The 13724-nt window shown below is 32.0% G+C and overlaps 1 protein-coding gene across 1 annotated transcript; it reads right to left on the bottom strand.

Moving 5' to 3' along the window:
* Positions 1-966: 966 nt before the first annotated feature.
* Positions 967-9109, bottom strand: LOC114338941 (uncharacterized). The gene is made up of 2 exons (XM_028289564.2): positions 8933-9109; positions 967-1415 (listed from the first exon to the last, which is right to left on the bottom strand). The coding sequence occupies exons 1-2, from the start codon at positions 8939-8941 to the stop codon at positions 1041-1043; spliced, it is 384 nt and encodes a 127-aa protein (XP_028145365.1). The 5' UTR covers positions 8942-9109; the 3' UTR covers positions 967-1040.
* Positions 9110-13724: the final 4615 nt, after the last annotated feature.

Below are 13724 nucleotides of genomic sequence, written 5' to 3'. Positions count from 1 at the left end.
TAAACATTCTTCTTCTTCTTGACTGGCTTTACAACTCGGGGTGAGTCTTCGCCGCATCCACTATGGCCCTCCATCGGTTTCAACATCATCCTTCCATCTTTTTCTGGAACGGCACACTGATCTTCTACCGTCTGGTCTCTCGAAGAACACTGTCTTTAGCACTCTGTCTTCCTCTGATCTTACTACATGACCTGCCCATCTTATCCGATTAGCTTTTATATATAACATTAACATCATTATTTATACAGGGTGGCCAAAAAATAATTTTTGAATTAAATTAATGGATACAAAAAGAAGAATCTATGTCATTTATTTAACTCAAAATACATTTTACTGCTGTCAAAAATATGAAAAAATATTTATTTAATAAATAAACATTGCTTTTCGCTTAAATTAAATATGAAACAGCCACCCACCTGCTAATTGAAACATTGAAAATTTAAGACATATATAAGCAGGTTTATTTGTATAATGTATTTTGAGTTAAATAGCTCACATAAATTCTTCTTTTTTGCGTTAATTAATTTAACTCAAAAAATATTTGTTTGGTCACCCTGTATAAATAATGTTGATGTTTATATTATCGAATAGAGAATTGAATAAAGTTTCAAATGAGATACCACACGACCCCTTTTCCCATTTAAAAGAATTATCGATTACGTTATCACACCTAAATGGATGACTATTAGACATGGCATATGTCAAAAATCATAATTTAAAAATAAAAATTGACCTGTCTCGGGATTTTTCTCCAAAGCGGCCTATTCTCGAAAAAATGAATTAATTCCATAATTTTGAACCTATGTTTAAATTTCTTACATTGTTAAACGTATCTTTGCCTATTATATATTTGTCTACTTTACTTTATTTAAGATCTTTTTGTGTTGGGTTATAACAACCTGATCCTGAGTCTGATATGAGGTATTTTATTTTAAAGGGCCTTAAAGTAAAAAAATAACCATCAACTGCTTTTACAATTTTATTCACTTAAAACTACCTTACAATTAAAATTATTCACAGCCTCCCCAGTCCAAACACTCTTAACCCCAGTAACCTCTGTGGCCCCATCCACCATAACCTCCCCATCCTCTACCCCATCCTCCGTATCCTCCCCAACCTCTACCTCCCCATCCACCCCCATAACCGCCCCATCCACCTCCATAACCGCCCCATCCTCTACCCCATCCTCCGTATCCGCCCCAACCCCTTCCGCCCCATCCGTATCCACCCCAATGTGCAGACGCAGAAGGTTCCAGGTCTGAGTCGGTTGCTTCTACACCCTGAACAGTCTCTGCTGCTGGAAATCCACCGGCTTGGTATAAGGAAGGGTTGCCTTCAGAAGCTTCTTTGGCCTCTTGGGGGACTGCAGGGATGGCCATTGCTGCTGCGATGGCCAGGAACAATAGAATAAGCTCCTGCAAAAAAAAACAAAGTGTAAAGAGATGAGAATCTCTATTGGGATGGTTTAATACTCAAATAAAAATATTTATACCCAAAAATAGTAGAGGACATAATTAGATATAAGTCACCGAATACATCCCACAACCTATGGTTTTCATACAAACTTTTAGATACTATTAAATTGTGCCATTATTCATACTTATTGTATCATCTTGTATCATGCATTATGCAGAAACTGTAAAAAGAAGAAGAGGACGACCAGAGACTAGATGGATCGACTATAAAGAGAGTAGCAGGAAACTGGTTACAAGTGGCCCAGTGTAGAGAACGCTGAAATGAACTCGGGGAGGCCTATGTCCAGCAGTGAACGAGATTGGCTGATTGATTGCGACAACGATTGTATCACTCTCATTTGTGACATTTACAGAAATTCTGCCTTTCCGAAAATCAATGAGAACCTTAAAACAGACACAGTTCACCCAGAAGGTGCAGTAAGGCAAGTTGATTCTTTCCAACTTAAATGGAAAAATCAGGGGAAAGAGCGCTAATATAATGAAACAAATCGCCAGGTTTGGGCCGGAAACTATTCCAAAAATAGTTGGGGATCACTGAACAAAAAAAGAATAATAGCAAAATAGTAGGCCCATATGAAGAAATTGTCTTAATGAGAATGGGCCGAGACAATAAAGACCAACAAATAATAAGAACAACAGAAATGAAAATCCTAAGATCCATAAGAGGTATTACACTCAGAGATAGAAAACGAAACGAAGACACATTGAGAGAGCTAGACGTTCAAGACGCAGTGAGATGGACAAGAGCACGACGACGCATGTGGGTGGAGACAACACGTAGATCGGGTGGACCCTGAACGTATGGCACAATGGGCGAAGACACAGAAGCCCAACACCAAGCGACTCATAGGTAGACCCAAAAAACGATGGTACAAGAGCTGGAGCTCCGGATTGCAGCAGAGAGTGTAACAGAAGAAACAGGACATAGCCCTATTGCAAGAAGAAGAAGAAGAGAATGGAACGAGACTCATGACCTATACTATACAATCAGTAATCGTTAAGAATATTATTTCTTTGGACAATGAGTTTGGACTATGTAATTGTTAGACAAGAGACAATGATCAATGTCGAAGACAGGAAAGTATATAAAGGAGCCAGCTATGGATCAGACCCCATTTGGTGAGGTTATAGTCCAGGGCGCATTTGTTTTGAGATGGACGTTGAGAGGTGACTCAATTGTTTTTTGCAGAAATTGCTTGAAAATAACTCAAATAATAATATTTGAGTTATCCTCCCTCTCAAAAAGGTCCGGAACATTGTTTAAATAATCAAAATGTCAAAAAATGAAGGAAAGATTCGATTTTTTCTTTGTTTTTTGATTATAACTTTAAAAGTATTCATTTCCGAGAAAAGTTGTACTAACATAAAAGTTGCGTAATTAGATTTCCTCCAATATAGAATTGGTTAAATATTTTAAAAATAGTCACCCTTGTTGCAAAATAGCAATAATTGCGAAAATAACATAAAAAATATTCGTATTTTACGTTTTTCAACCATTTATGCTACACTTAGGACCTTCATGTTTTACCCAGAAAAACTTTATGATATAGTAAAACAATACTGTAAATTTCATTAAGATCGGTTCAATAGATTTTGCAAAATAAATTTTGAAATTCAGCTTTCGCAAAAAAAATTCATTTTTCAAAATGTTGCAGGACTGAAAATAAAGCAGGTAGCAAGTTGAATTTTTTCTGCATATACCGGGTGGTGAATTGGAAAGCGGGCCATAGGAAACTCAATGTAAAATTCTAAGCTGTTAAATTCCTGCTTCCCTAATTATTTTACATCAAAAGTCATCAGAAACTATTTGTAGAGAATTGAAATCTCTATTGAAAACAACTGTTAATATTGTTCTATGAACAATAATTATTCAAAATTTTGTAAAAATATAATACAATTTTCAGAGTAATACGCCAAAGCTAGGCCACACACAATACAATAATGTGTATAAGATTGCATTTGTTGACAATGAATTTATTATATTAACAATTAGAACTGTCAATTTTTTAAATTATTTTATCATTTTTTGTTTAAAACACAATAAAGTTGATAAGATACCCTTAGTTAAGGAGAAAGTATTAATAATAAAGATATTTTCTTCAGTCAATAATGTGCTCACTGTCAGTTAAATAGTAACGTGTGGCCTAACATACCCACACATACCTACTGCGGTAAATACATTATATTTTTCAAAATTTTGGAATGTGTTTAAATCGTAGAACAATTGTAACTTCTGTTTTTAATACAGATTTCAATCCTCTACAAATAACTTCTCATGACTTTTGATGTAAAATAGATAGGGAAGCAGGAATTCAACAGTTTAGAATTTTACATTGAGTTTCCTATGGCCCGTTTTCCGATTCACCACCCGGTAGAAGAGTACTGTATGTTTCATTTACAATTTGCAAAATTAAAATCGATCAACTAGCACGGCGTCAGGAATTTTTTTAAATAAACATTCAATTTTGGTGCTACGAGCAGGACAGCGGTGTTCGATTTACACAAGTTGATTTCCACCAAAATTTCTTCCAATCTTTATCTAATACATTGTTTTCTTACTCTATATTTTGTTGTATTTTAATATTTTAATTCCACAAAAATCAAACTAATTTTATTATTGTTTGTGAAATACTGTTTAAACAATTGCTATGTTTAAAAATAATAAACTTTTATTCAAGTTTAAATATATGAACAAAGAAAGTTTTTGCTAAAAAAGTGTTATTTCAAAGGACAGAGTATGTGTTTTTATTTTGCAATAAACAAATTTATTTATTGATATCAAGATGTACTGAAAATTAAAATGTATTAATCATTATCAAAGGTCATTGGAATGCCAAATCAGAAATCAGCTGTCCTGCGCGTTGCACCAATAATTAATGTTTTTTTAAAAAAATTACCGACGCCGTGGTAGTTAGCCGATTTTAATTTTGAAAATTGAAAATGAAAGGTACAGTATTCTTATATATGCAAAAAAATTCAACTTGATGTCTGCTTTATTTTCAGTCCTCTAACATTTTAAAAAAATGATTTTTTTGCGAAAGCTGGATTGCAAAATTTATTTTGCAAAATCTATTGAGCCGATATTAATGAAATTCACAGTGTTATATTACTATATCATAAAGTATTTCTGAGTAAAATATGAAGGTCCTGAGTGTAGTATAAATGGTTGAAAAACGTAAAATTCGAATACTTGTTTTTTATAGTTTTTTTTTGCAATTATTGCTATTTTTCAAGAAGGCTGACTATTTTTAACACTTTCAACCAATTTTATATTGTAGGAAATTTAATTACGCAACTTTTATGCCAGTACAAATTTTCTGGGAAATGAATATTTTTAAATTTATAATCAAAAAACGAAGAAAAAATCGAATTTTTCCTTCATTTTTTGACATTTTGATTATTTAAACAATGTTCCGGACCTTTTTGAGTGGGAGGATAACTCAAATATTATTAATTGAGTTATTTTCAAGCAATTTCTGCAAAAAAATTTGAGTCACCTCTCAACGTCCAAATGTAATAATATTTTTACAGATGCGCCCTGGTCTATTAATAACGAACAAAAGAAATAACGACCCCAACAGTGTATTAAGAATAGAATGTCATGGAGGATGAAAACATAAAATCAACTAATCTCAAATACTCGACGGGTCGATCACTTTTTTATAAATTGTCACTAGCATAAAAAACAAAAGAGTGAAAAATGAAAATGAGATGAACATGAAATGAAAAATGAAGAAAGATATGAAAACATGAAACCCAAATAGGTACACCTAGCATCAAAAGAAGCAATTGAAAGAGATAATGATCAGATACAATAATAGAAAAATAAAGAAAACAATTTGAGTAAAAAATGAAAAAATATAAATAGCTTAATGGGAGGCTCAAAAGAAAGGGATTCATGGAAAATTATATCTATTTACTTCCCAAACTTACGAAATAAGAGATAGACAAATATAATTTGTAGAGATGTCTGAAAACGAAATAAGAAATGCCGAAAAAGGATGAAAAATAACAGAGCAGCTGTTCCTGGGGACATAGGTACCTGCAGAAATACTAAAACACGCTTTTTCGGCTTTAATACAATAATTAACACAAATATTTAACAAATGCTTATTTGATGTAAAAATACCCAAAAGAATGTAAAATGGGGCACTTAAGCTCATACATAAAAATGGAAATAAAAAGCCCCCATAATTATAGCAACTCCTAAGGGGTTGCATGGGAAAATCATTAAAATAATTTTTCAGTAAAAATTAACATACTCGGAGTCTTCGACAAGGAAGCATAATTTTTCCAGTATTAGTTTATAGCGAAATCGTATTTCAAGAAGCCCTATTGAAATTCTAAAAGTATTGTGGTCAACGAATATGCGGGCATCTGATCGACCTATGAGGGAGCTGTACGGCAAGGGATAAGGGCTTGCGGCTCGGTGATACTCCCCCATAGATCCCTACCGAAGGGCGTTGACGCCTAAGAACGGTGTATATACACATTGTGGTCAACGAAAACGAAAATAACATTAATAACTTTAGATATGAAGTGCTGAAATAGGAAATAATATGATAATATAAAAAACAAATAAAATGTTTCAGATGTGATAGGTCTGGATCCCGCGTATGAAAAAAAAAGTTGATTAATATAGCAAGCTGAAAATTTGTTAATAGCTTAAGGGTGTCTAGTCGGATAAACTTTGATATATGGGAACACTGTAACATGGGCAGTTTTAATTGTGGAACAGGTTAAAAATTTGGAACGGTCACACCACGAAAACGGCACATTTATTTTGTCCGACAGAACAGACTTAAACTCTTCGAACAGAGATTAAACTCTCATTAAAAAATCAGACTGCTATTTATCACCAAATGGGCGTTTTAATGAGTGGAACATGTAGAATATGTCAAATAACAGGAATTATGACAGGTGATAAATAGCAGTCTGATTTTTGCATGAGAGTTTAATCTCTGTTCGGAGAGTTTAAGTCTGTTCTGTCAGACAAAATAAATGTGCCGTTTTCGTGGTGTGACCGTTCCAAATTTTTAACCTGTTCCACAATTAAAACTGCCCATGTTACAGTGTTCCCATATATCAAAGTTTATCCGACTAGACACCCTTAAGCTATTAACAAATTTTCAGCTTGCTATTAATCAACTTTTTTTCATACGCGGGATCCCCTATGACTTTTAAACTTAAAATTGAAATAATTATCTTTCAAATTAAAAAATTACAAAATCCCGATCCAATTAAACTTTTAAATTTCTATTATTGAGATGTAATATTATTCTTTTTAAGCTAAATATAAAAAAATAAGTTTATTCCCTATGTTAAGAGACAAACGTAATACAGAATGCCATGAATAATCCAAAAGAATGAATTAATTAAAAAGACAGGCACAATTACTATTAAAAATTAGCAAAAACTGAATTAAAAAGACCCACAGAATATCTAAATGCAATAACATCAATTCAAAAACATACATGCTACAAATATTCAATTAATATTATAAATAGAATTCAAGAACAAGCAAAAAAAAGATAATTATAGAAAGACAAAATAGCACTTGGTAATAGAAAATGAAATGGAGAGATGTGCTAAGAATAATACAATGGAACGCAAATGGCTTATTGTAGCATCAACAGAGATTTTGTTAACCCTAAACAAAAAAATCGGTATATTTATGTCTAATAGCAGATACTCACTTTACAAAACAGATATTTTTATTCAAAAAGCTGAGAGGATATCAAATATACCAATATCTTCAACCTAGGAAGATGGTGAGTAAAGGAGCAATTCACTTGGAAAGTCAAACTATAGAGACTGAAGCTATCCAGGCAGATAGTATAAGTACCTATCCATAAAAAGTATTAGTATTATATTCAGGAATTACGGCTACAATTTTTCAGCAAGAGATGAACAAAAAAAAAAAAGAAATACAAAATACTGTTCAATCCTAAAACTAATATAAATTTAAGTCATTTTGCAAAAAATAATATGAAAAGTAATTTAGAATTAACAGAAAATATTATTAAAGAATTACGTAGATTAGTAGAACGAAATAAAGAAACCATCGAAATAAAAGATACAAAAAGAGCAATTCACTTAAAACCCCAAATTATAGAGACTGAAGGCAGGCAGTATACGTATCAAAAGACAAAAATTGAAATTATTATATTTTAGGAATTATGGCTAAAAAATTTTCACTAAAACATAACTAAAAATAAAAAACATAAAAATAGTAATGAAGAATTTCATAGATGTGAAAAAGGAATCAGAAAAACCAAAAAATAAAAAAAATTATAAAGAAATTTTTATATTATGAGTATAGATATAGGTAAAGAAATGCAGATATATAGGTATCGTGTATAAAAAATATTAATTAAAAAGAAAATTCATATTTTTAATAGTCTCAAAGGGTATTTTTGTAGCTGCGTATAATGTATATTATCTTAAAATTTATCTTCATACTAGAATTAATATTTAAGAAAATTAGAAAAAACGCTTGTAAAATATTGACTTATTATGAATTAAGGACCTGCAAAATATCTAAATGCAATGAAGAATTAATACTTAGAATAGTAAAACAAAATAAAAACATGGAAATAAAAGATAAATTTTAAAAATTTGATAAGGAAATTTTGTAAATATTATATACCTTAAATACCTTAAATATTATTACCTTAAAATTCTGTACTGATAAGTAAAAAGGTCTTAAGTCAAAAATATCGATTTTGAGTAACTATTTTAGTACCTACTATTAGAAATCGATAAAAAGTAATAGAAATCGACAGATTTTATCTCTATTTTGAAACTAACTATTAAATTCAACGTTTTTCAGCTTGAAAAGCGTTGAAATTTAATCACTTTTTTCAGCTTGGTCAAAATCGCTGTTTTTGAGTTAAGGGCGTAGGGGCAAAATTTCGCTCCAATGTGTTTTAAATGCATTTATTTTTTTTTTTGAAATCTTAAGAAAACTGTTATTTATTTTCGAAAAATTTAAACGCAGTATGAAAGATTGCATTATTACCGAAGGCCGAAAGTCCCTGAAAACTTCTATAATGGGTAAGTTACAGGTAAGTTACAGGGGTTAAAAAAAGAAAATTTAGTGTGATTTTTAATTTCAAATATCTCACTCAAAAAAAAGTTTTTGGTTATGTTAATGGACTTTAGGCCCTCGGTAATAATGTAATCTTTCGTTCAGCGTTTAAATTTTTCAAAAATACTGATTAGTTTTCTCAGAATTCGAAAAAATGAATGCATTTAAAACACATTCGCGTGAAATTTTGCGCCTAAGTCATTAGGACCTTTTACTTAAGAAGATTTAAAAAAAAACTTGTTAAAATATTGACTTACGATGAAATAAAAAAAATAAAAAACATGAAAATAAAGAAACTTGGGAAAAATTAGAAAAAAAAAACTTGTTAAAATATTGGCAAGAAAATTCAACAAAAGTAAACATTTACCTTAATCATTTTTGCAAACAATCCACTAAACACTTCGAATACAAAAGTCTTAAGATATTTGATGTCCGTTCCTGACCAGAGGTCTATTTTTATACTCTTCGGCGTACCGGTAGTCAATGTCCTTTGGTAAGGTTGTTCCCATACCAATGAGCTTACGTTGATTCAGATACTCCGGTTTTTTACAGCATCATCGTTCGTCATTACTGTCAAAATGAAAACACAAATATTTACGTTACATCGTAAATCTCCTAGGAATGAATCATTTTTCTTTTATTATAGTCAGAGATATGACGAAGATCATAGATATCACTAGAAGAAAATCTTAAAATCATCAGATTTTCAACTATTTCAAATAAAATTTTCGAAAGAAAGCTTGCAGAGAAGTTCAAAAATTGTATTACATGTTTTTTGTGAGATTTTCCCCCCTTGCGCACTTATATACAGTGTACTATTTAGGTATAGTGCAGTCACTGAAGGTTTTCACCTCCGATTTCGTTGAAGCTCTATCGTTTTGTATGAAAATTGGTGAATGGATAGCATATACCTCAAGAAACGAAAACGACATGGTGCCAACTTGCGCTTTTACCCTGGCAGTGGATGCTACCCCTTTTCGGGGAAGAAAATTATTTTATTAAAAATAACCCCAGAAATCGATAGAGAGAAAAATTCTAAGAAAAATTTGGTGTATCAAGATATTAAAATAAACCAATACACCTCTGTATACAACAAGGGAGCTTTTTTATTTGGGAGGGTTTTGCTTTTATTTATCTATTCGTTTTTGGTATAAATACGGATGATAAAATTAACTATGCAAAGAACAGCGAATAAAGTTAAGATAGGCGATAGTTTAACAGAAAGCTTTGATGTCAGAAGGAGTACGGCAAGGTGATCAATTATCATCTATAATAAAAATGTATACCATTTTTATTCAGTTGCAATGGGAAGGCAAAACAATCTTATTTTTCACTTAGAATACGGAGCGCAGTCCAGCACTCTGAACCGATGATTTTCGACTCTTATTGGAGTTATCTTCGGAGAGGCGTAGGCCTGCTGCTCTCTGCTCGAAGTGACCAAACTATAAAAGCTTATCCCCACATTGCAACTGACGTGTATGGATTAGGTAACTAGCGTCATCTGGCAATTGAAAGGTAAAGTTTTCAATCCTAATAGCAACATTAATAATATTGAAAAATATTAAAAATATTACTAAAAGATTTGTAAATTGAAAACTTATTGGTCCATTTCCCTGGTGACACCTCCAAGGCTTCTAAAATATGCAAGCCAGAAGGATGCTGCAGTGAAGACAAAAGGGGAGGTATTCTACACTATGCAATTCACAACCCCCGTCTGCAGCTTGGTAAAGTTCCAACGGAAAATGGACCTAGTTACTCTATAGGAGTAATACTAATAAAAATAAAAATGTATACCATTTTTATTCAGTTGCAATACGAAGGCAAAATAATCTTATTTTTCACTTAGAATACGGAGCGCAGTCCAGCACTCTGAACCAACGACTTTACCTTACCTATCATCTATAATGTTTAGAATAATATTGGAAAAGATTATACAGGAAGCAAATATTAATAGAACAGGTCCTATACATCTTAAGAAGCACCAGTGCTTAGCATTTGCAGACGACATGGTAATATTGACTACGAGCAAAGCGGAACTGATTGAAACAGCCAAGCCAAGAAGCTCGAGGAGAAAGCGGTGAACAAAGGATTAAATGTCAACGAAGAAAAAACAAAATATATGAAATGGTCAAACAAACAATTTATTCAGGGTCAATACATAACGATGAAAACAACAAAAGGAATCGAATATAAATTCGAAGAAGTGGAAAGGTTTGAATACCTAGGAAGTATTTTCACAAGGGACTGACTCTAATATCCAAGAAGAAATATGTAGAAAAATTATGTCAGGTAACCGTGCCGTAAATGCTCTCAACAGGCTGTTGAGAAGCAAAAATATATACCGAGGAACAAAGTTAAGAACCTACAAAACCGCAATAAGGCCAATCGTAACTTATGCATCTGAGACATGGACTATATCAAAAAAACAGCATGAAATGCTATTAGTCTGGGAGCGAAAAGTGCTGCGCAAAATCTTTGGTGGGAAGGACGTAAACGGTCAATGGATGCGAAGAACAAGTAAGGAGCTATCAGAGCTTTATCAAGAACCTAATATACTAGCAGCAACAAGAGCTCAAAGAATTAGATGGCTGGGTCACGTCCAGAGAATGAATTCAACAAGAGTCCCAAAAATGATAATATCTAGTGCGTTGGCAGGAAGAAGGAGAAGGGGACGGCCAAAGTCAAGATGAAGCAATGAGGTCAAAGAAGACATGATAAGACTTAACATAACCAACTGGAAAAAGAAAGCTAACGATAAACGAGAATGGAAGAGAATGGTATATTAAGCCATGGGCCTGCTACGCCTGTAGTGCTATAATTTAATAATCACTGTTTTATATACTCTGATTTTTTATATCCGTGGTAAGCTCATTAGATTTCATAGTGGTGTGAAGGCTATAAATACGTATAGCCTGTTTAGTGTGTTCTGCCTGAATTTCTTCTTGTATTTTGCCTTAAGCTATCTCGTCTGTTAAGGCACATATATTTGGTTTTCTTCTCAATTTACTTTTAATCCAGTTTTTTATCTCTACCTCTAATTTATTAAAAATCTCCTTCATATTTGTAACTGTGTTTCCCACAATGTGTCAGCCGCGTATGTTAGTAGTAATTTCTGTCCATTCTGTTCTAATTTGTGACAGCACATCTGCTTGTTTCAGGTCTGGTGTCACTGCTTATTTCAAACGATCCTGAGAGTTTCTCAACTATCCTTACACTGGATCTACAGCCATTTCCACTTATCTTAACAAGCTGAATAGGTTTTTTTGGAACTAAAAGTTCAGCCATTGCATTCTACATCTGATCCCCTTAAGCTGTGTTAGGCTTGTCGGAAATCTATGAAAAGATTATGAATAGTTCTATTGAATTCCCATCATTTTTCAAGCAGCTGCCTTAGAGTAAAAATCCGATCTAATCTAATCAAAATTTACTTTTTTTATATAAACTTACTGCAAATTGTGGAAATTTTCCCGATACTAGTCAGAATGCTGTAATTTTTTAACACTTTGAAGCCTTAGTTTTGGTATTATTTTGTTTTATGTTGTAATTTTTCATTATCTGCAAACAAAGTTTTCCAGTAGTCGAATCTCGGACTATATCTGATTAAAAGAAGAAAAAAAGTAGACAAAATAGTTTTTTGTTATATTTACCTAATTATAGATCCTCACTTGAAGGTTCTTCCACTAAAAGTAAACAATGTGGAAATGTGATAATTTATTTTTTTGCATTGCTTAACGAGTGTTTTACCGAAAATATATTTCTTCATACCGAAACCTTGTAGCTATTGTTTGATGTGTCTTTAGTAGACAATATTTACCAGTTATTTGTACACGATGTATTTGAACAAATATTTTTGTTTCCGGTTTTTATTTAAAAACAGCAAATGATCTATTATAATATATCTTGATGTATAGTCAGATATTTATAAATTAATGCAACACTGATATGGTGCAGTCACCGAAGATATTCACCTCCGATTTCGTTCAACCTCCATCGATTTTCATGAAAATTGGTAAGTAGTTAGAGGATACCTCAAGGAACAAAGGTGACATGGTGCCAACTTGCGCTTTTACCCTAGGGGTGGATGCCACCCCTTCTCGTGGGTGAAAATTATTGTATTAAAATTAATACCATAAATGGATAGAGGGACAAATTATAAGCAACATTTGTTATATAGAGTTATTAAAATAAATCAATACTTTTTGAGTTATTAAAGATCAATGATTTTATTTTTTCGTAACAAAATGCATGTTTAATCCTGTTTTTCACTGATAACTCAAAAACTATAAGCTTTTACAAAAAACCTATTATTACCAAAATTAAAGATAATAAAAAACTGAATACATTTCTTACTTAAAGAACTACACTAATTAATGTTAATTCAAAGTGAGTTATGGGTCATTGAATGTATATTTTTTTCGGCGAGTATTCAAATCTAAGTTATGAAGCTAAAATAACGGGAAAACTATGCATTTTATAAGATACATCTGTTAGGAACTTAACAAAGTACTTCAAAATATCTATCACATGAGCTCCAGAAGAAGTTAATATCATGAAAATTAAGCAAGTTATGATGAAAATAAGAGAACTCTTTCGAATTTTTTAGGAAAAAGTGAAAAATTAAACATACGCCATTTCCACAAAAATTAAAATTTATAGTAATCCTTACAAGAATTTACTTATACAGTCGAACCCGCTTATTAGAATACCGGTTATAAGAATATCCCGGTTTAGTGAATAAAAATTTGAGGTTTTGAAACGTTTCTACTAGCCACCAGTGATCGGTTATTAGAATATCCCGGTTATACAAATATTTTTGCTTGACACGGAGGCTATTCCAATAAGCGGGTACGACTGTATTAGCATAAGTAAAGATTTCAACAATTTTGAACGCTTTAGAATGCATATTTTTGAAAAAAAATATAATTTAAAAAAATCAGAATTTTTAAAACTATCGTAATTTTCACTTTCTTTTGATAATGACTCCAAAAATACTCAAAATACGTAAAAAGTGATATATAACGGAATTTTATCCTTTAGCAAATATTCTACTTGTTTTACCATTTCTGTAGGGTAAAAAATAACCGAGATAGAAACGTTTAAAGCTTAAATTTTAGTGCGAGAACCATGTAACCAAGGCCATTTAACCTTTTATATTAAAA

Source organism: Diabrotica virgifera, chromosome 4 (assembly GCF_917563875.1).
Source record: "Diabrotica virgifera virgifera chromosome 4, PGI_DIABVI_V3a".
Taxonomy (NCBI): domain Eukaryota; kingdom Metazoa; phylum Arthropoda; class Insecta; order Coleoptera; family Chrysomelidae; genus Diabrotica; species Diabrotica virgifera.
The sequence above is the reverse complement of the archived record's forward strand: the minus strand, read 5'-3'. Positions and strand labels throughout refer to the sequence as shown.